This window comes from Dermacentor albipictus, chromosome 9, assembly GCF_038994185.2.
Source record: "Dermacentor albipictus isolate Rhodes 1998 colony chromosome 9, USDA_Dalb.pri_finalv2, whole genome shotgun sequence".
In the NCBI taxonomy this organism is placed as follows: domain Eukaryota; kingdom Metazoa; phylum Arthropoda; class Arachnida; order Ixodida; family Ixodidae; genus Dermacentor; species Dermacentor albipictus.
This window is the reverse complement of record NC_091829.1, coordinates 53,561,720-53,585,004: the sequence shown is the minus strand read 5'-3', so window position 1 is coordinate 53,585,004 and position 23,285 is coordinate 53,561,720. Positions and strand designations below refer to the sequence as shown.

The following is a 23,285-nucleotide window of genomic DNA, read 5'->3' as shown; positions in this document are numbered from 1 at the left end:
ACGATCAGTAAATTTGGCGCTCGAAGTACGGCAGAAAGATCGAGCTATTCGCAGCTACAAAAGTTATGGCAGCGTCAAGTACCATGAGTTAGCGTCAATTGATGAGGCTGCCGCACAGTTAACCTTGCACAATGCTCTGAACGAACCTATGGGGCTCGAGCTATGCTCATTCTTCCAAACAGAAAAATTACCCCATTGTGTGCTGTTGCCAAGGGAGTGCGGGCGCTGCTTCCAGAACCGTTCCAGAACAGCCAGCGTAGCTTACTCAGCCCCGAACGCTCCTTAGTAGTTTTTCAACTCGCGCACTGTTCTATAATAAACCGAAGTAGACATGCCTATGTCCAAGCTCAACGACATTCCGCAGGAGTATTTGCAATATATGGTCGACATCATGCACAAGGAGGGACACCACTATTTCTTTCACGTAAGCAGTACAGATGCTTACTTTCCCCTTTTTCCGTCTTTCATTTTCCCTTACCCTTCCCCCGTGCAGGGTAGCAAACCGGAATCTCATCCAATTAACATCACTTCCTTTCCCATGGCGTTTACCTCTCTCTCTCTCTCTACTCTACAAACAGGCATAAAGGAAAATTGAGGAGGCGAACGATAATGGCGATGGGCTGTACGTTAAGGAATGTGGAAAATGGAAAGCAGGATTCATTGCAGATGAACCTAACGTATGCGATCCTGTCGCGCACACTGGGAAGCGGACACGTAAAAGTTTATTTTATTCTTGAACGCTCGATCGATTATAGCGCCCGAGTAAACACACAACATAATGGAATGCATTTAGGCCCTGCAATAGCTATAGGGCCGAAGGAGCCGGTTAAGTGGGTCTGTTACGCTAGCCAGAGTATATGCGCGTTTACTTATGTTACTGTGGTTTTGGAGGTGCCGTTTAAATGCGTTTAAGCGGTTTATTTTATTATTTCTACATAAAAAGGAGTAGCCGGCGCCAATCAAAGGCGACACCAAGTGCTAAGCATCATATAATAATATAAGCGGAAGCTCGGTGATGTGATCGTTCATCTGCCCTTAAAGTCGATATTTCAGTGCAAAAACAATGAAGGTGCATTAAATGTGGTCGAGCTTCTAAGTGCTAAGTGATAGGCTTGTTAGTTTGATGCGCCCAATGGCGCTTGCGTAGCACTTCGAGGTATCTGTGAAGCTCAGAAGCACGTGCTCGGCAATTGCATACGAAAAGCATGTTGCCGGACAAATGCAATCGGACGCAAAAATTGCCGTCTTTGACAGTGTAATGGACGCGAACAGTATGACACTGTATAATGATTCTTTCTAAGTCGAACGAAGTGGTCGCCGTTTTAACGCAGGTCCTTCTAGAAGAGCCTGTGAAAAACAAAACAAAGTTATGCAGATGCAACGTACACGTTGAAATCCATCCGAAACGATCAAGCACTTTCAAGGCCAGCTTCAACGATAAATCTACGTGCTGTAGATATAGAGGAGCCTCCTGGCAAAATTTTACGTTTGAAATACTAGTGCTTGCGTCGCGAATTCATCAGAAATGTAGACGTTCTTTTTGTGAAACCTAAACAACACGAACAAAAAAGCGACCATTACGGCACGCGGTCAATGACGCGTGACTCAGAACGTGCGGCTGCTTGATATGACCCCCGAGATCAAGCGTCACACGCTGTGGCCCGCGGCGGGCTGAAAAAATCTCGGAGGCAACGGGCTGGGACTCCCGTCGTATCCGTTAACTACCGCGTGTACGCATCGTCTCCTTAGATGTTGTTCGCAGGTTACTGTGGAAAGAAAAAATTGAGTGCTTATATGCTCTCAAGAATGGCTAAGATTGCCTAAGCGGTGTTTACCACCCATTTGTTACCGATTAACCAAAAAGCGATGTTCTAGTGCAGCAGCATCCTTTAGTACACTGCCATAAAACCAAATACGATGCACAGAACTGTTTCCATTGTCATCGTATGCAGCGCACAATATCAAGCAACGCTCAGGTTTAGCACTACACCATTCACACGAAAGGTCAAAATGGAAGCGGCTGATCGTTCAAGTGCGCATGGTTATACCTCGACAGAGCGACTGGACGAGAAACAAGGCGACGCTTGATGTTTTGCCCCGAGAAGAACTGCGACGAGAGGTGTACGAAACGATAAGTACAACGCGAAAGATGGCTGGTAAGTTGACTAACATTTGACCGTTTGATTCCTGCCGTATTGGCGTAACGAAAAAAGTGCCACTTGTGCGCATCCGACGGTCTGCAAAGTCCGAGATGGTATGCTAAGAATACTTCGCGTAAGGACTCGCCGCCACATCTGGTTATGATCGATGCAGATCACGTGGACGCAGCTTGCGTTTTGATGTCGCGATTATGTCGTGTACAAACAGCTTCAGCAGACCGCCAAGAAAAAAAACTAATTTTGCTTGGACAGAAGAGCGGAGTTTGAGAGCGAGAGGTTGGTGCTCACAAAGAAAGGATCTGGTGGGAATGAAATATCATTGATAGCGCAGCCGTGCTCTCACGTTCTTCGCGCCTATATTCAGACATAAAGCTTCTTTTCTTTGTCTGCTTGTCGTGCTTCCATTTTTCTGTGCACGTTAAGCAGCAGACAGTCAGCGCCCGTCTCGCTTTGGCTTAATGCGATACTTCCCTAGCGAACCCTCGTGGACTTTGCTGACCGCATATCTTGTGCTGCTGTCCACTGCTACTGCTAACGCTACTGCGGTCTCACCGAACAACTCCCGCGAAGAAAATGGACAGCGGTCTCCCAGCATAAGAAAGCATGAAGGCAAAAAAAGAAAGAAAAAAGACCGCACGCCTAATGGCTCCTGCCGATGAGCTCTTTGAGACGATTGCTGAACGTGTCATGTCTCGTAGCACCACGTGCACGCGAGAGCATGTGCAAGCAGTAGCTTGAGTAGGGTGGCTAGAAGGGGAGGCTTGAAAAATTGGAGGACGCTTAAGCTTCGCCTTCAAGAGTGGAACGCGACAGCGTTCCCCTCGACCCGCCAAGGGGTGTAAGACAATGGGCTATGGCGCAGCGATCACTTACGAGGCGCCCCGCATCGGACTTTACGCCCACCTATCACGCGCTGAGCGTCGAGCATCGCAGCGTTCGGCGCGGCAACGAAACGTGCGCCTGAGTAAACGGAACGAACCAAAGAACTCGGTGTCTCGGAGGGGGAAACTATCTACGCCAGCCAAACTTTGTTATCAGCATGGGCGGAGAGATAGATAAATAGTAATTTAAAAAAAGGAACGGCGCTTGATTCTGCAACCCGTGTGGGAGCACGGCGAAGCGTCGTCAGGGGAGAGGGAGTCGGGGCCGCGACACGCCTGGCACCGGCCCCCCACAGCCCCAATGCACGCGTGGCGCGCCATCTCTCGGGGCAACGCCGTACGTTGAGACGAGGGGGTCTTCTGTGTTTGCGGCAAATTGGCTCTGCGTGTGCGGTAAGGGCAGAAGAAATGTAGCGGAAACGTACTTCGCTACTCGTGTAACTGCGACTTCTGTAAGTTAAATGCTCATAATTACAAATATAGACCGCAGCATAAATTTCTACGGCACGTTTCTAAGGCAACACCGCATTCACTAGACGCGCGCTCTTACCGCTTTCAAGCATCGAACTCGTAGCTGAGTGGTAGCATCTCCGTCTCACACTCCGGAGACCCTGGTTCGATTCCCACCCAGCCCATCTTGCAAGTTGCTTTTTATTTATGAAGTGCCTGCCGTGATTTATCGCTCACGGCCAACGCCGCGGACACCGACGCCAACGACACCGGCTTTTCTGCGACACGAGCTCCTTAACCCTATCGCGTTAATACCGGCGGCGGAAACCTGACCCCACAGCGCACCGATGCCGCTGGGCGGCACTGTTGACCGAGGCGCGGGAAGCAGGCAGCCGAAATGAGCGCCTCGCCAGCCTCGCGCCAGCTGCATCTCTAGCACGGAGGTGAAAGTGAGCCCGTTTCGGATATCGCGCGCTCTCTGCGAGAGTCAAGTAACAAATAGTTATCATGAAAACGATGTTATGTCAGCCATCATCATTACTCCTGTGAAATTTTACGGGCCCAGTTCGCGCTGTATCGAGGTTCAAACGCGTTCTGTCGATGCATATTTCGTGCAGCGGCTCAGGGTGTTAGGGGTTATAGTGGTAGAAATTATTTAAAATATAGTCGGGGGCTTCGAAATAATTTCGACCACTTCGGGTTCTTTAACGCGCACTGGCATCATACGGCACACGGGCGCCTTGCATTTCGCCTCCCTGAAAATGCGACTGTCGTCCTCGAGATCAGCAGTCAAACACCCTATGCGTGACGCACGCATAGTAGTCAATCACCGTATGACGTAGTCTCGCACAGTAGTCAATCACCCTATGCGTATTAGGTAATGTCTGCAGATTAAGAGGCATTATGTGATAATTCACCTCGATGTATTTACAAACCACTTTCTGTCTGCACTTGCAGCATGTCATTGTGACGCTTATATAAGCAATTGCCCATGACTGCAGACAGTGAAGCAACAGGTCTGGTCAAGAAATCATTTATTTACAAGTGAGCAAAAAAATTGTGAAAGCTTTACAACACACAAGGTTTCAGTGTTTTCAGTTTCTTCTCACTGCCCTGCTGATTGACACCTCTAAGCAAAAAGTGAATCCTTGTGAGGCAATAAAAACGTATAACTGACGCTTTCAGGGCGGCAGAATGGGCCAGGCAACGAATTTTCGCCATATCACGAATTGACTGCAAAATTTCGGCCACAGCTTTGGTAGGCAATGGTGTTATACGGAATGAAAGCGTGACTTTCTTTTCAAGGGAATTGACCAGCTTATAAAACAATTCCGAGGGATAAAAAATGCCCCCAAGGTCCCGCTCTTTGGATGCCTCTCATGGAAGTTCTCTGGGGATATTGCTTTTATCACTAAGACATGCTGCTTTGCAGTCTTCACAACGTGAATGTCTTCACTTTCCCCCTGGTGGCATCGGTGCGCAAGGGGGTCGCGCGCGCCCGAAGGAAAGCGCCGCCAGTATTCACACCTCCCCTTCTAACCACCCTATAGCGCGAGGAATGCACAAGCGCAACGTTTCCATCACACGCACGCGCTCTCGCGCGAAAGCTTTCGTGCATACGAGGGTTGACGTGCGCCGTAAAAATAAGTTTCACCCCCAAAAGTGAACGAGGGTGTTAATCGGTTTATGGCTCATCACCTCACTCCCTCGATAAATTAATCTAAACCCCTGAAGGTAAATAAGGGTGTAAATCTGTCTAACACTCTTGCACCCGTGATGAATTAACTTACACCCTTAAAAGTGAATAAGGATGTGAATCGGTTTTTAACTCACGCCCTTACACCCGAAGGGTGTGCTGATGCGAGTTGCCGACCAATTTACACATGGCGTTTAAAGGCTCCGATAACGATGCCAATCCGAAGTCACAACATACCGGCATTCCTTATGCATACTACAGCGCCGCAGCGCCAGATTTCCCTCTAGGTTATGTAGTGAGAAACTCTATGCAACAGACGCCGCTAGAATCTCGGAGGCAGGGCTACGTGACTTAGGTTGCAGCGGTCACCGCAGCTAGCGGCAGGAACCAGCTTCTCGGCTCACGCGGCAGGCATCTAGTAAAGCATCCATCCAATCAGCCTGTCGCTCCGTTTAGGAGTCGCCCGGGCGTGCGAGCTGCAACGATGTGCTTGTTTGATCGTGTGTTTTTGTGTTTCCTGTAACAAAATGTGACCTATAGTTTGCGTGCGCATAAGTGCCACAGACAGCTTGTGTCTCGCTGGAAACTCGCCGTATTCGTGGCGCGCCAGCCAAATGTGGATCAACAATGTTCATGCCACGGAGTGCGTTCCCTTTGTCTCTGGTTGTCGTGGAAAGTTGGGTGGACGTCGCAAAGAAATAATGCATATTGCTAGCGTGCCACTGCTCGTCGACTATGCACCGGCAACATGGAGGGCGCTTTTCGACCGCGTCGTGCCATGCAAAAGGTGAGTGACCGTGCTTGTGAACCACGCGTGTTGTACGTGCTTCCCGTGTGGGCATAGGGTGCCTTGCGAACGTAGGAAAGAGAACTCCCACGACAACAGTGAAAGCTATGCCAATGCTTGCTGGGTGTCAGAGTTTAGTTGCGCGACTTTATAGTAATAATGCGGAATTTAAAATCTTAAGCGTTTTCTTCTTATGAAAAAAGGTTGCGTTCGGAAATAATCGTGTTCATCATGCGCGCTTGTGCGTGAGTTCTCGCTTTTCTGCTGAAGTCTCATCTCAACGACTCATCTACTTCTTGACCGATTCTTACTGCAATGAGGTTTCCTCGCTTATAAATGATTCGACGTTGTAAATAATATCTGCTTACAGGGCTTTCGGTTTACGAGCAGTATTAGGGAAAAAAAATGTAAACAATCGCAGCGTGCTACTGGTATCGGTTTGTTTTGAAGTGGTGTTGCCATAACTTTGACGTAACTAAACATTACAAGGGATAGTTATTTAGAGTCATGAAAGAAGCTCTAGAATTGTTATGTAAACAAACATTGATGCAATGCGCTGCTGCTGCTGCTGCTGCTGCGTGTGAAATTTTGCTTTGCTGAAGGGGTTCCTGTTATCGTGACATTCATCAGTGACTTCGACTTTGTGCTCGGTTGCCACCCTGCACCAGTACAGGCATTCTTTTCGTGACTGCTTTTGCGTGCTCCTTGCATGCGTTCGGGATGTGATAGTCTTATTGTGCCACAGCTATAAGTTGACACAGAATTCTCTTTGTAGTGGTGAAGCCATGACCCACAACAGTACAGACTTTTAGCGTATCCGCTATTCGGGCAAACCGGAGCGGTTTGGGCGGATTACCGGATGGTCGGGGGCGTAAACGTGAGCGGCCAGATTGGTGGTGCCAACTGGTGGTGCAAAGCTCAACCACCTAAACGCAGGGCCAATTACTATATTCTTTTTAGCTAGGGTGTAAGTTTTCGACAGCGGCGTAATTGTGAACACAATTACGCCACTGCCAAAAGTTTGCACCAGCAGCGAAGCAGAATAAAGTAGGTTACTGCAATTTCAGTTCTATGTTTGTCTGATTGAGCTCTACAACACTAGGCGGCTGCACCGCTCCGGCCGCTCACATTTACGCCGCCGACCAACCGGTAATCCGCCCAAACCGCCCCGGTCTGCGGGAATAGCGGACACGCTAAAAGTCTCTAGTGTCCACATAACCCGTGGCAATGGCTGCAGCAGCACGGAGTGTAATAAGGATGGGCATGTCAGGTATGCTTGAAGTGTACGTGTTCACAAAAGTAGGATCTCGGTATCACTAGTGGATAAGTACGGTCCACGAGTGACCAATCTAGTGCATGTTATCATGCATTTTTGCCATGTTGTATATCATTTTCATAAACGCTATTCCTTTGCTCTGTTAACAGTAACAAGTGTTCGTGTACCTTCAGATATTGCTTTGTATTCCTAGTGCCTTCAATGTTGCGTAACGCGGTAATCTTTTTATAGCACTGTTCCTGTTGGAAATTTGTACTTTTTATACCTTTTACTGTTTAACACGCCCCCCTTACTTTATGCCCTGCCATAGGGCCTGTAAGGTTCTTTTGAAAAAAAGTTTATCGACATATTACTTAATGCTTCTTGCTAAATAGGCGAAATATTTATGCAGCTTTATTCCACTTGCTGCTTATTTGTGTTTGTAGGCATTGTAGGCATCCATTTTATTTTTGCATATTACACAGTGCGTTTCTTTTTTATTTTGGTTTTATATGTTTGGAACTGTTTGCAATGCTGTAGCATATATTTCCATATTTTCCTTTCTGCTTATGCTGCACATATGTGCTATTTTTGTCCATGTAAGAATTCCAAGTGTAGTGTGCCATATATGTCACAGGTCTAAGCACGCAGTGTGCATACTATTGTTTAACATTGATATTTACAATTATGTCTGCCTTGTTCTCAAAATAACTGCCACTGGCAAATACACATTTGAGGAACTCGAATTTCTCGAAATGAAATAGGAAGGCCTGTATTCATTGTGGTGCAGTTACTTAAGTAGTGAGGTGTTTTCTGGTAAGCTTGCTGTAATTTCTCTCACTTTCTTCATATTCTTGTCTTTGCAAGCTGCCCCTATTCATGCTGGTAGGCATTGTAGCAATTGTGTGCCTTCTGCAGCAATGTCGCAGCTAGTCTACACACACTATAGGCTGCTAACAGATACCCATCACTGTTTTTGCGCATTTCTGAGGACCAGCCGTGTCCACTCGGCCAAACTTGTAATGTCCATATAAATTTGCCGGTCAGTTCATTTAACTTTTCAGGAAGGGAGACCATACAACATGACCTTGGCTAACAACTGACTGTTTAAGTTGATGGAAGGATTTACAAAAATAGCACTGGATGTGCGCTTGTGATGCGCACCAGTTAATTTGAGAGGGATGGCAGAAGTTGTAATACAAAGGCATAAAATCATGATAAACGGTGTTTGCATAAAAAGAAGTAAGTAAATAGGCACAGACGAATTTCTATTCCTTGCAACGTACAAAGGACGCCTTTCTTTATGCATTGATAATGGGGGCTGGCTCACACTGATTGTTATTTATGCAGTGGGCCTGACTGATATCTCTTGTCAATTTTCAACTATGAGTGAGAACAGAGAAACAATCCTAGTGCGGCCTGAAGCTCCATTGGGGATATATGTGGCCAAGTCGGACGAGCATACTGGTCTTTTGAGTGAAATATGGTGATCTCATAGGTACATAATTAGGCACCAGCCAGTCCGCCCTATGTACATTTGACCACATGTGACAGGAATACATTACAGTGTCTCTGACCCGTACTGGACATATTTGGTGCTACCTTTAACCAAGCAAGCCTCGCTTGCCTCCTTGCCTTTCTCAATTCTGTTGTGAACTGTTGTGTATATGCTGCCTAATTTATTTTTGCTGGAAATACATGTGCATTGCAGTCCACAAGTGAATTGACAAAGGCACCCAGGCATTGGAGGCTTGCTTATGTCAAGATACCCAAAATTTGTCTCGTATCTGTCAGGGGTATTGTAGGCTATTCTTTTGATCACGTGTGTATTTAGTCCAATGTATATCCGGCATGCAGACTAGCCGGTGCCTTAGCATGCATCTAGGAGAGCACCATAATTCACTCAAAGCAGCAGTGTGCTCGTCCCATTTGACCATCCATTGAAACGGCAAGCTGTGTACTATTCATCTGTTTTGTTCGCCTATGGCAACCGATTGGTACAAAAAAATCAGTGAGGAATAACACATCCACAAATGGGACGTGTGTCAGTCAACGCTCATTATGATTGCATAACAACGAGGAATACTCTCTAATGACGTGGGATAGCATACACCTTGTTTAATTATTAAATTCTTTTTATGCAAACTTCTTTATCATGCTTCTACGCATTTGTCTTTCAACTTGTGCCCTCTGTCTGAAAGCAGCGCTCGGATGTAAACTATAAAACCCCAGACATGGTGTGGTGTATTTCTTGATTGCGATATATGCCATCATACCGGAGGCCAACACAGGCATGATATAGTAGGCTTGGGATGTATGAGAACTGTGCCGGTAGCTGATGCAAATACTGTATAATGACTGGCACATGGATGTATCGGGGATGCATTGCGTTGCCCGTACACAAACACTCCTATGCCTATTTCCATGCCAAGTAACTAGTGTAATTTTCTAATTCACGTTAGCAATGCACAGACACTGCTGTCCTTTGTCAAGTGGAAACCGATATAGCTAAAGTAGTTGACAACATGTACACACGCCACAGCTGATCCGCGTTGCACATTTGTACAGCCAAGAGCAATTTCTGCTTACTGTAGTTACTGCTGCACCCAAAGGCCACACAGTGGTTCCTCAAGAACTTTGTGTGAACCGACACCAGATAAATTTTTCGCAGAACTAGTTATAACATCTCCAGTTCGTTCTGCAGCAAGTGATACAGCGTGAATTTCTGTGGTTGATTGCCAAGGTTTGTTATTTTCTGTCCTTTCTACCATGCAGGTTACACGTGCACTCACTTCAAGACGACGATCCTCCACCTCAACAACACCTTCTCCTCAATGATAATTAGCGAGATTAAATGAAAGGAAAATATCAAATCCGTAACCAGACTGATGCTGTGTTTTCCTTTTATTTAACCTACTCCTGCATTTAACGAAGCTTTGATATGCCCAATAAATGTTTTTGTTAAATTTTATTCGTTGAGTAATATCTAACATGCAGCATATGAACGGGCCCATGTACATGTTTTCAAAAGTGCTGCATCCTCGCTGAACATACATGCATGCATACAGGCTGCATATATCAAGCACCAAAGACAGTAACTCACAGGTAACATCTTTAACTAAGGTCTGACTGCCATTGGGACACATGAGCAAATGTTACCACACGTGGTGGCCAATATTGTTATAGGAGTGCCAGTAGCACCAGCAGTTTAATGTATGAGCTCATTAGAGATTCATTTGGAAGAGATGAGAAAGTCACTAGAAAACTGCTTTGGAGCGCACATTAGGAGCACACTTGAAAAACATTCATAAAGAATTCAACAGAAAAGACGGTGGCCTATGTGTTCTAGAATGACAGGAATACATAAGCAAATTCGAAAGAAACTCATCAGAAAGTCTAATGGCTGTGATGTCAAAACTCATCAGACGTTGATGTGAAACTCATCTCATATTTTCCTAAGGGCGTGTTGCGTTCGGTACATACGCAATTTGCAGGGCGTAGCGATCTTACGCACGCAATGCCATTATGTACGCAACGTACGCAGTACTAAAACTGTCTATTATTACAAGGCATTGCTTCTTTTATTGTGATATACTTGTGTTCTGATGTATGGTTCCTATTTTGTCCAGGATGTAACGCAATATAATGAGAGGCAGGCGGTGATTGGGCCAGACAAGTTGTTCGTGGGATTCACAATCCGCATTTTCTTCTACAACAAGGACCAATCGTAAGCGCCCGTTAATGTATCGCACCATACGGAAGCTCTTGGCGAACCGACGGACCTTTAAACAAAAGCGAATAGCTTTCTTTGGTTTTTACACCGTTTCCTCGATGCCGGCGGGCGGACCTGTCTGATCTGACAGAATAACGAGAGTTACGAGGCGTAGAGAAGAGGGCTGTCACGGAGGTGGAGCCAGGGAGGAATGGTGGCGGTGTCTTTGTAGCTCGCTGATTGGTCAAAGAAGTGCCGAGGTGGCACGACAGCTTCAACTCTGTGCGTCGGTGATGCAGTGGCCGTGCGTGTTGCTGTGATTACTGGCAGAATAGGAACCGAAATTGGAAAGGTGATGCAGGCACCGTTTCAATGGGAGGCAACAATGACCGCCGAGGAACGAGAGGAGACGCTGCGAAAATAACTTTCGGAAATATCAGGGGATTCAGAAAGCTGTTCGCTTACTGCTACAGTCATTACAGATGGTTTCTGCGTAACATTTACTTGGAATGATCCATTTCTGTACCAAGTGTTTCATGTAACCTGAAGCTAGATTTGAGGAAATGTCAGGAATTGTCAGGATTTGCGCTGACGTCAGGAGTAGGCCCGCCGAGTCACCAGCTTTCGTTACACAGCTTCCAAGACCGGCGCAGTTTTCGAGCGCAGCTCTTGGGCGTCCGTTCCAGCGGCGAGCGTCGGTGTAACAGAGCGAACGAACACAACGAAGGAGGGAAGAGCGAATCCGAAGCGCTGCCGGGGACAAAAGATGCGAGGAGAAAAGCGGATTAGGAGGGTATGATGAAAGCGTGAGGAGAAATGTGCGGCGACGATGCCCACGAGATGGCTCCAGCGTAGCTGGGTGGCGTATCTGCGGCAGCTGGTGTGAAACGAGCCTACGCGTCACCAACGCCTCTCGTGGTCTCCAGATTGGCGAGAGCCGGCACGTTTGCAACGTGACGCACGAGACAGATTGTCCGCGCCAGCCAATGTGTCGCGAAATGGAAACACGTCTGTCAGTCTGTGTTTGTCTGTAACCGTTTTCCCGCCAGGTTGGCTATGTTCCACTCAGCATATGCCGCTTTTCAGTGAACGTGTGTGAGGCCAACTTGGGTCACGGGATGTGTTGCCCATTGATGTATGTTCCGCTGGATATCCGCCACTGCATATGTGTCTTAGGCAAGGGTCCACGTATCAACAATTATTCATTCATGTCCACGGAGACGAGGTCCGCCGGAACCTAGCAATAAACAGCCTCGCTGTTTCCAGGAAAAGGGGGAAGCCCGATTAGAGTCGTAGTCAGCTCGCTCAGCAGACCGACGGCGCCCTTGAAAGACCTGTTTATTCTTTCACTGTGTGCAGAATTAACGCAGTTGTAAGTCTTTGTAGATATTTCGCAAGATATTGACGTATGCCTCCTGTACTCCTTGATAACTCCATGCCTATGACTGCTGGTATATGCACTGAATCAAATGTGTTTAATAAAATATGAAAGCCGTATATCGAGGTTTATTGCACTCTGCAGATTTTTCCATTACCTGTTTGATGACATGGTCAAGATCGACTGTAAAATATTTCTTCCGGAATCCAGCCTGCTCTCTTGGTTGATTGAAGTCAAGTGTTGCCATGATTCGATTGGGAATTATCTTGGTTAATTTGCATAAAATACTGAAAGCAAGCTAGTGGGCCTATAATTGAAATATTTGATGTGTGTCTTCGTATGGATTAGTGCGCTGGCATTCTTCCAGCTATCGGCACACTTCCAGGCACTGAGTGTACTCAATGCCACGCGACTTGAGCTGAAAAGCCAGCGGCCCTTTATACGTAAGGGGCCGCGAGCCTTTCAAGTATATTATCTCCTCCATCTTTGATTAGATTGACCGCTATTCCGTCGTGCCGCTTTTCCCCGGTACAAGTAGTGGGAAGCCCCTCTAATTTCATCTCTAATAATGATCTAAAAATAGTAATAATTGATCCCTGCTTCAAATAAAGGTTGTGTGGCGGCTCTGGGTACTGTACACGTCGGTATCGAATTCCACTGCTGTTTTTACTATATCGCCGATATTGCTGATGATATTACCCTGCTTATATTTCACTGCATCTTGCTGGCCTTGTCCTATGTCGAGTTTTCCTCGCAAGATTTCATGCTGCGGACATCTTGTATTGCTTCCTGAATGTTTCCCACGTTATTATCTGAAATATCGCTCACATTCTTCTAGTTTGTAAGCTTCGACAGTGACGCGGATTCCATCTATCCTATTGGAAAGTTAGACACTTTCAGAGTTTGTAGTGGTTTTATAAGGTCTTTTCGTGCTTGGCAGAGCTTACTATATGGTTGCCTCAGAGCCCTACCTCCAACTTCACTTTCACTTGCTGAAATCAGCCTAGTTAAGGTTACCTCCATTACCTCCATGTTACCTTCATCTTCCTGTTCTGAAGCCGCATATTTGCTTGTTAGGACCAGCCTGAATAAGTCTGCTTTTACTCGTACGGCGTCTAAGTTGGTTTGCGTATTCTTGACTAATTCTGCTCTTTCTTTCTTCTAATTGAGAGCAATGTTACACCTCTCTCATCTATGGCCCTGCACTATGCTAGTATCGGCAGAGAGTATGAAATCTATTTTATTGCTTGTTTTTGCGTCAGGGCTTTTCCAGGTCCCCTGCCTGTTTCTGTGCTTCGTGAAGAAGGTATTTATTATTGGGAGTCAGTATATGCCTTTCCGTGGATTATACCAACACCACTTTTCTAGTGTTCATAAAAGCGATACTGTAATGCCAATTAGTTGCTTGTCTTCTAGCCTTCTTCCCCCCCCCCCCCGCACACACCTTTACATCGTAGTCGTCCATGACAATGGATATTGAGTTTGCACCTTTTGCAATAGTAATTCAACATCTTCATAAAACTGTTCTATTTCTTCATCATCCTGAATGGAGGTTGGAGCGTCTGTTAGTGCCACCATGATTCCAAATCCCCTAATTAGCTTTAGCACAATGACAGCTACCGTGTCATTAGGGCTGTAGAATTTAACAAAGTCGTGCGATATGTCATTATGAATTAGAAATCCTACCCTGTACTCTGTGTTATCTAGAAGACCTCAGTAGCAGGGGATGTATTGTTTAGTCAGCACTGAATTAACTTCACCAGTTCTTGTAATTTCACCAAGGCGAATAATATCTGAGGCCATACCAAGGATATAACTATGTCATGGATGGATATATGATATATATATGTAAGTCGAGTTAGACATGCTAAGCTAGCCTAACTGGAGAGGTTTCGCGTGTTAAACGTTGCCAGGTTCAGTTCCCAGTGGCGGACAGCCCGAATCCAAATCATAGCAACTTCTGCCGCGTGGCAGGACTGACCACCGCCTTGGTCAGGTGTTTCGCAGCTGCTGGGGACCGAGGGACGTGCCTCAATCAAAGGTGTGGTAAAGGTAGCAGTGGCGGAATAATACAGCAGAGAGGCCAATTCTTGGTCGAGTAAGGGAGGAACTTCGTTTCAGCTTAGTGCGCCGTCTTAATTTGGTTGCACTTGTACCATTATAGCACCACTGGCTCTCGGTATTTTATTCCTCAATATCAAGAGCCGCTCCTAGTTTGAAAAGTCTAGTGGACTGGACATGGATTCGAAATAGACCTTCAGATTGGAAGACCGGTGTTGTACTACTGCTCCACGCCACCACTTTAATACATATTCATGATCATTGCATTCATATTTAAGATTCGGGTTCAATTCCGCGCTGCGCAGGAGAAATTTTAGAAAATTTTTGCTATCACTGCGAAGTGGCGCAAAACCGTGAGTATACACCGAGTAACAAAGTAGCCCATGCTGACTGAAGAAAGTTGGAATCATAACGGTTCACCGAGAACCCTGGAAGAGCGGGAAATGCATAGTAGCACATATTTAGTGACCCATTGTTTCGTCGGAACACCACATAGGCGTTAATTGACATTCGCCACGTATAAAACTACCACCTCTGCTATCCAGGCGTCAACGTAGCGTTGAGACCGACGTTTGAAGGGTTCCACGAAGCGCGGTCACCCCACCATTACCTAAAATCCTGAGCAAAGGAGGAAAAGGAGGGAACCACGACGAGGAACTGAGAGGAGCAGTTAATTAGACGTTTCCGACGAGTCAAACCACCATCCCTACAATCCAGGCATCAATGCAGCGTGGACACCGACTGTTGTAGGGTACCATGAAAGGCGCTCACGCCACCATAACCTATAATCCTGAGAAAAGCATGTAATCAAGGGGGGCAACGGCGACGAACTGGGTGTTCCCGGTTGCTTTCTCGCCACCGATTCCAGACCTGCCTCTTCAGAGTTGCGGGTTGTTGATAGCATGTGCGCGGTATCTCAACAGCGTGAACGATTATGATTTACTGCTGGACAGTCGTCAGATGCCCTAGTCGACTCACCTAGGGAAGACGGCGGTATTAAAAGCGGAGACTTTTCGTGTATAAGAGAGAGGGTGCTGGTGTGAACTTGAACGTTTCACTTGCTCCAGCATTAAGTAGGCTTCGGTAATTGGAGCCATGTAACTAAGCTAAATAAACCCTTTTTCAACATTTTCTGCAATCTGAAGCAGTAGTCGATGGGCTTGGTGGATTCCATGCCCTGAACGCCTCCTTAGCCGCGACACCAAGTGGGTGTCATGAAGAACAGCACATACCGAGCGGCCGACACAACCAGTGCCCTAAATTAGCGTCAATGAGGTTAATCGAATAGCAGAACATACCCAGAGGACCCAAATTGGCGTGAAACAGGTTCACTGAAGCGGCGCACGTACACAGTAGCTTATAACGAGGTGGTCAAGGCAGCCTCAAGGCGGTTCGCTGAAGAGCGGCCCGACCCAGTAGCACATACCGAGTTGCACATACCGACTGTCCCAAGGTAGCGTCAGCGAAGTTCACTCGAGCGCGACGAATGCCCACTAACAGAAACCGAGTACCCCAAGCTAGCCTCGAAGCAGTTCACTGAATAGTGGCACATAACGAGCCACCCAAGTTGGCGTCTCTTAAGTTTATAGAAGAGGACCACATACCCAGCGGCACATACCGAGTGCCCCGAGTTAACGCCAAAGAGTTTCACTGAAGAGCGGCACATACTCAGTTGACCACGCCCAGTGACCCAAGTTCGTGTGTGCTTGCTCCCGTATGCGTGCGTTCGTTTGTGCGTGGGTTCGTCTGAGTGCACCCTTGTGCCTGTGCGTGTGTGTGCGTGCGCGTGTGTGTGCGTGTGCCCGTGTGCGTGTTGTGTGCGCCCGTGTGCGTGTGTGTGTGCGTGTGTGTGTGTGTGTGCCATGCTGCCGGGAAATTGTTAGAGACATGCATAGGCGAAATAGCACCCGCGTCATATATAGTGAGACAATTCAGCGTGAATACATATTTGCGCACGCGCCAATCTCGTACTTCTTGGCCGCGCCACTAGGTTGCACAACGTGCCTAGTGAGAACCGCGAGACAGGAGCCCCCAGGAGCGTTTTGGAGGTGGCACTACGGTATGTAGCCACACTGCTTCAATGAAAGTTGGTGGACGATCATCATGAGTTGGGTTTCACCGGGTTCTTGTGGTAATTAACTTCTTAGTGCTAAACAGCGCAGATAGAATCATGTTTCGGAAATTAGCAGCTCAAAACACACAAGGGTGAAGGTGAAGAAGAACACGACCTTGTCTGTTTCGCGCTGTTAATTTCCGAAACATGAATCACGACCGACTCGCCCAAGTTTGTCTTATAGCACGCAAACAGAGGTTTGAGCGAATACTTTATCTATTCCTATTAGAGTGAAATAACGAAACTACAGAAATTTATTCTTGTGTTGTGCATCTCTTATAGTTCCTATATCTCTGGCTTTCTTTCTTTCTTCCTCAGAGGCCATGCAAAATTAGCGGCATACTGGAGTTCACGTGAAAACGGATGGCAAATTGCTGCCGAAGTTCGCGACAAAAGCATACGGTACGCGGGAAAAACAAGTCTCGAACCATTAGAATATAAGAGCGCTCACATTTCATTGCCGGACGACGCCGTATACTCGCTTGCCATCCGAGTTATAGAGGAGGACACATTAGAGGTGAGAATTCTCTTGCTACCATTACCATGAAGCCAGATGGCGCTTTAACAATGAGCGAGTTTCCGTTTTGAAGTTGTTTTTAGTGAGAAAAAGTGCCTCAGAACAACAACAAAAGAATAATTAAACGCTTACTTACGTGTTTCTTCTGTACAAATGCAAGTTATTTAGGTCCAAGCCGTTTATACCACTACAAGCGCTCAGAAACGGTATATGCTGGTTATCACGTATTTTCCCGAAAAATATCAGTCGCAGTGTTAACATTCTTGCGCAAAAGTGGGAAATATTAAGGGTTTATGTAGGCAAACGTGCGCAGAGGGGTTTACTTCCGGGTTAATATATCAGTGAAAAAGAAAAACTAACTGCAGATTTGTGTGACCTTCCGGAAAAACCCAATTTGCAGCAGAGATGTTTATGTGGAGCTCTTGCAATAACAATTTCAATTACTGTAATATGGGATGTCAACAACAGAATTGCAGTGGGCCACTGATTCCGTGAGCGAGCATGCCGCTAGGGCGCAAAGGGATGTCCCCAAATCCGCAATTGTACTACAAGCCCTGTCACCAGGGCAAGAAGACGCTCGCGTGCACCATGCAATCGGATAAAGAGCTTACCCACCATCCCTTGCGCGTCGCCTCGCCTGCGTCTGCACTCGCCAGCGGCGGCGTCTCCGTGATACACGGTGTAGCGCGCGCTACAGTACTGGGACCTAGAGACAAGCAACCGCACAAGCACCAAACAGCAGTGGAAGATTCATTTACTAAAAATCTCACTGCCCATCCACTCTGGGAAGAAGGATGACCAGCGAACCTGTCTATGTGGTCCCCTAATGGCGAACTGCACCTCCGCCGTTGATCGGCCCGGCATTGCACTATCTTCGGGGTCGGCCCACGATTGGGGAGTGCTTAACGCCTGCTTCACCTCCGGCGCGGGTCGGGCCGGCACTGCACTATCTTCGGAATCGGCCCAAGTATGGGGAGTGCTTAACGCCTGCTTCACCCCTGCCGCGGGTCAGGTCGGTATTGCACTATCTTCGGGATCGGCGCAAGTGTGTGGAGTGCTTAACGCCTTCTTCACCTCTACCCGCGGGTCGAGCCGGCATTGTACTATCTTCGGTATCGGCCGACGTATTGGGAGTGCTCAAAGTGTGCTATACCTCAGCCGCGGGTCGGGCCTGCATTGCACTATCTTCGGGATCGACCCACGTATGGAAAGTGCTTAACGCCTTCTTCACCTCCACCGAGGGTCTGGCTGGCATTGTACAATCTTCGGTATCGGCCCACGTAATGGGAGTGCTTAATGCCTGCTTCACCTCCACCGCGGGTGGGCCCGGCATTGGCACGTTATCGCACAATTTTTCCGATATCTTTAAAAATTCAAATATATCACAGACTTTTGCAGGCACCTATCAACTACTGCAGTCTAGTATGGTTAACTGCTATGATAAATAGGATGAGAATCCACATGTTACAAAAAGATAGTTCGATATATTGCAAACATTCCGTGCATATCACACACTGACGATGCATTTCAGACCTATAAGATTATGGCCTCTCATCACGTGCAGTACACCAATACGTCGGATGACTTTGTAGGGTCTGAAATAGCGTAGCAATAGTTTCTCACTCAGTCCTCGTCGGCGTATCGGCGTCCATACCCAAATGCGGTCGCCGGGCTGGTACTGGACGAAGCATCGTCGGAGGTTGTAGTGTCGGCTGTCAGTAGGCTGCTGGTTCTTGATCCGAAAGCGGGCGAGCTGTCGGACTTCTTCGGCGTGCTGGAGATAGGTAGAAACGTCAAGATTCTCCTCGTCAGTGATGTGCGGAAGCATGGCGTCGAGCGTTGTCGTCGGGTTTCTGCCGTAAACCAACTTGAACGGCGTTTCCTGTGTTGTTTCTTGCACCAGCGTGTTGTAAGCGAAGGTTGCATACGGCATGACCGCGTCCCACGTCTTGTGCTCGACGTCGACGTACATTGCTAGCATGGGGGCAAGGGACCATTCCGTGAGACCATTCGTTTGCGGATGGTAGGCAGTTGTCCTCCTGTGGCCTGTCTGGCTCAGGGTTCGTACAAGATCAAAAGGGGAAAATTAAACTATATTCAAGGAATTTCAAGGCCCATTTGGAGTATCTTCAAGGACTCAACACAATGCTACATGTAGCAGTTTTCAATATCGGGTTCAAATTTTACTGAACAAAGTAAAAAAAAAAACTTTTCAAGGATCAGCTTGTATTGCACTAAAGCAACATAACATTACTGAATAAAGTCGAAAAAAAACATTTCAAGGAGCAGCTTGTACGGCATTACACCAATATAATGTTACTGAACGAAGTCGAAAAAAAACATTTCAAGGAACAGCTTGTATTGCGCGAAACCAACATAATTTACCAGAACAAAGTCGAAGAAAAACATATCAAGGAACACATTGTATTGCACACGACAAACATAAAATATCGCCACCTGGTGTTTTGAGCCAGCGTTGCGTGCCCAGCAAGAACGGCGATTGAAGACGACGAAGTCCAAGATCTCGCGCCAGCTGGAGAACCGTCCTTTCGGTGTGTGACATTTTCGTGTCTGGCTGCTGATAATGCTGCTAACTGTTGCCTTAGCGCGTGACAATCTGGTGGAAGTGCTGGGTAATAGATTCTATGCCCCAAACCCCTCCGGGCAGCAGGAGCTCCAGCCCCGTACCGGTGGTTACGCCTGTACACCGCGCCAGCAGAAGGATCTCTGGACAAGCCCCTGAGTTTGGACTGCTCCCAGAGAAAATGGCAGCTCCGACCAACCCAGCTGGTATGGAAGGCACAACGCCGATTCATTGTATGCTACTCAATCCGCGAACGCCGAATCCCTTCCACGGCGGCATACATGAGGACGTTGAAAATTGGCTGGTGCACTAGGAATGTGTTGCCGCGTTCGACAAGTGGGATGACGCAGGCAAACTGAAAAACGCATATTTCAGCCTTAACGATGGCGCACGCGTTTGGCATGAGAACCGTGCAGATGCCCTAACTTCGTGGGCAGAATTCAAACACCGGGTTAGTGAGACGTATGCGAGCCCTGATCGCCGAGAGCGAGCTGAGCGTGATATCCAGCCCCGTATACAAATTCCGAACGAAGGTGTCGCAATGTATGTCGAGGACATGACGCGTCCCTTTCGACGAGCCGACCCCAGCATGTCGGAAGAAAAGAAGGTGCGGTACCTGATGCGCGGAGTGAAAAAGCTGCTGCTCGGCGGTCCCGTGGGCAGTCCTCCCAAGACTGTGTCAGCATTTTTTTCCGAGGGCTTCACCATGGAGCAGACTCTTCGCCAGCGGACACCATCATACGAACGCCAAGTGAACACTGCCTCACCTACGGACTTCTTCGGAGCTCTCGGTGGTCACGTCGATTTCTTTTGAGAGCTCACTCGCTCCGTGATCCGCGAAGAACTCCAGAAACTGTCGGTACCTTCACAGCCGACGCTCAGCTCCTTGTCCACCATTCTCCGTGACGAAGTCCAGCATGCGCTAAGAGAACCGCCCTTCAGCACAGACGCTCGACCGCTAAGAAATGACAGCCCCAGTATGTCAGATTCGCAAGCCTTGAGGCAACCTGCCCCACCTCGCTCCCCACTTCGCGCCGCGCGCCCGGCCATGCTAGAGCCCGTCCAAGCTGCCTCGTATTACCAGGACCACCGACAGGCCCCAAGGAAATCAGACGTGTGGCGGGCACCTGATCGCCGTTTCCTTTGCTTTCACTGTGGCGAAGCTGGGCATGTCTACCGACAGTGCTCCTATCGAGAGCTCAGACTACGCGGATTCTCAGCGAACTCGCCGCGCCCTAGGTTCGGCCAGCGTCCTCCTGAAATTGAAGGCTACGTTGCCCAGCAGCACGGATCTCCATGAGCTCGACACCAGTCACACTCTCCTTCGCCGTGGCGCTTTTCTCCTACTCGCCGTACGTATTCAAGCGTGGTGCAGGGTCGGTCGCCCAGCCCACGACGGGAAAACTAACCACAGCTACCTTTGGGGGTGAGGCCGCTCATCTGGACGTGCTCAAGGACCCGTTCAGACGCGTACGCGGACCGACGATACATCGACGACGACAGGACCTGCTGATTACGGAAGAAGAATTTCTTTGGACATTCCTGTGCTGCTCGACGGTCGTGAATTGACTGCTTTAGTTAACACTGGAGCGGAATATTCTATAATCAGCGAAAACCTGGCTACCCTTCTGAAGAAAGTGACCACGCCTTGGAATCAAACGCCATTTCGTACAGCTGGCGGGCACATCGTCACACCACTCGGCATGTGCAGAGCACGAATACAGATTCGCGACTCTACGTTTGTTGCCAGTTTGAGCATTCTCACTCAGTGTTCTCGAGACCTAATCTTCGGCACGGACTTTTTCAGGGAGCACGGAGCTATCAACATTCGACAACGCCTCGTCACTTTCTCGCCAAAGAGCGCCACAGCGACGACCAACACCATTCACCCTCGAGCATCTCTTCGTGTCATCGATGACGCTGCCACGTTACTACCGCGTGCATGTGTCCTGGTTCAAGTGGCATGTGACAGGCTCGTACCTGGTAGAGCTGTCGCAGAAAGCGATCGCTCTCTGCTGCTTTCTCATGGTGTTTGTGCAGTAAGAAGCCTTGTCGATCTCCACGAAGGCCACTGTGAGGTTCTTGTCACCAACTTCAGCTACGAACACCGGCACCTTTTCCCCGGTACTGTCATCGCCTACGCCGACCCAATCGCCGATGTCACTGAATGTTTTGTTTCCGAGGTAATCGGCACTGCTGAAGCACGTCTTCACAACGTCGACATTAGTCCAACACATCCTGAAGAGAAGAGACAACCCCTGCGCGAGCTGTTGCTTGAGTTCCACTCTTGCTTTGCACGGTCGTCGAAGATACGTCAAACATCGATAACGAAACACCATATCATCACCTATGACCACGTGTCCCCCATACGGCAACAGCCTTATCATGCTTCCCCGACCGAAGGAACTGCGATTCAAACGCAGGTGAAGGAAATGCTTCAAGACGGCGTAATCCAGCCTTCATGCAGTCCCTGGTCATCGCCAGTCGTTCTTGTTAAAAAGAAGAAGGCACGCTTCGATTTTGTGTTGACTACCGGAAGCTAAACAATGTCACAAAGAAAGACATGTACCCGTTGCCTCGTGTCGACGATTCTCTGGACAGGTTGAGGCACGCGAAGTATTTCTCCTCTATGGATCTGAAAAGTGGCTACTGGCAAATTGAAGTAGATGAGCGTGACCGCGAGAAAACTGCTTTCGCAACTCCGGACGGCCTTTACGAATTTAGAGTACTCCCTTTCGGCATCTGTTCCGCTCCAGCCACATTCCAGCGAATGATGGATACCGTTCTCGCTGACCTCAAATAGAAAAGCTGCCTCGTCCATCTCGATGATGTCGTTGTCCTTTCGGAAACTAGCCGAGCACTTTCAACGCCTCCGGAATCTACTCGAAGCCATTCGATCGCCTGAACTTACACTCAAGCCAGAGGATGCCATTTCGGTTACTAGGAACTCAAGGTTTTTGGTGACGTCGTAAGCGCGGCAGGTGTTCGGCCCGATCCCGAGAAGACAGCTGCCGTAGCAGCTTTTCCCGCTGCAATCAATAAGAAAAGTGTCCGACGATTTTTGGGCTTGTGTGCATATTATGGACGCTTCATTGAAAATTTTTCGAAGATTGCAGATCCGCTATTTCGCATTACACATGACGACATGCCATTCGTCTGGACTGTTGAAGACACACTGCCTTTGTGGAGCTACAACGTCGATTGTTTTCTACTCCCGCGCTCGGTCATATTGATGAGGATGCTGACACAGAAGTACGCACTGACGCCAGCAATATCACGAGTTATCGCCTACGCGAGCCGCACTCTGTCATGCGCAAAGTCCAATTATTCCACCACAGAGGAGTGCCTCGCGGTTATTTGGACTACTACGAAGCTTAGGCCGTTTCTCTATGGGCAGCCCTTTAAAGTTGTAACCGACCGTCACGCTTTGTGCTGGTTGACCAACCTCCGAGACCCTTCTGGATGATTGGCACGTTGGAGTCTGCGACTCCAGGAATTTAATATAACCATCGTTTACAAGTCAGGCAGAAAACACGAAGATGCTGACCCGTTATCGCGAGCACCTGTTGAATCTCAGAATCCTGACGAGGAAGTCGACAGCGCCTTTCAGGGAGCCCCCAGCGGGCAGGATCTGCTAGCTAAACTGCGATCGGACGCTGAGTTAAGAGCCATCATCGATCACTTAGAAGGCG

At 48.0% G+C, this 23,285-nt stretch overlaps 1 protein-coding gene across 2 annotated transcripts in view; it reads left to right on the top strand.

Moving 5' to 3' along the window:
• The first annotated feature begins 212 nt into the window (after window positions 1-212).
• Window positions 213-23,285, top strand: part of LOC139049875 (uncharacterized) — a 68,617-nt gene continuing 45,544 nt past the window's right edge. For both annotated transcript variants that reach the window (XM_070525733.1, XM_070525732.1), the window contains exons 1-3: window positions 213-424; window positions 10,858-10,955; window positions 16,811-17,009. In XM_070525733.1, coding sequence (XP_070381834.1) covers window positions 332-424; window positions 10,858-10,955; window positions 16,811-17,009 — 390 coding nt within the window. In that variant the 5' untranslated portion in view covers window positions 213-331. The remainder of the gene's footprint in view (window positions 425-10,857; window positions 10,956-16,810; window positions 17,010-23,285) is intronic.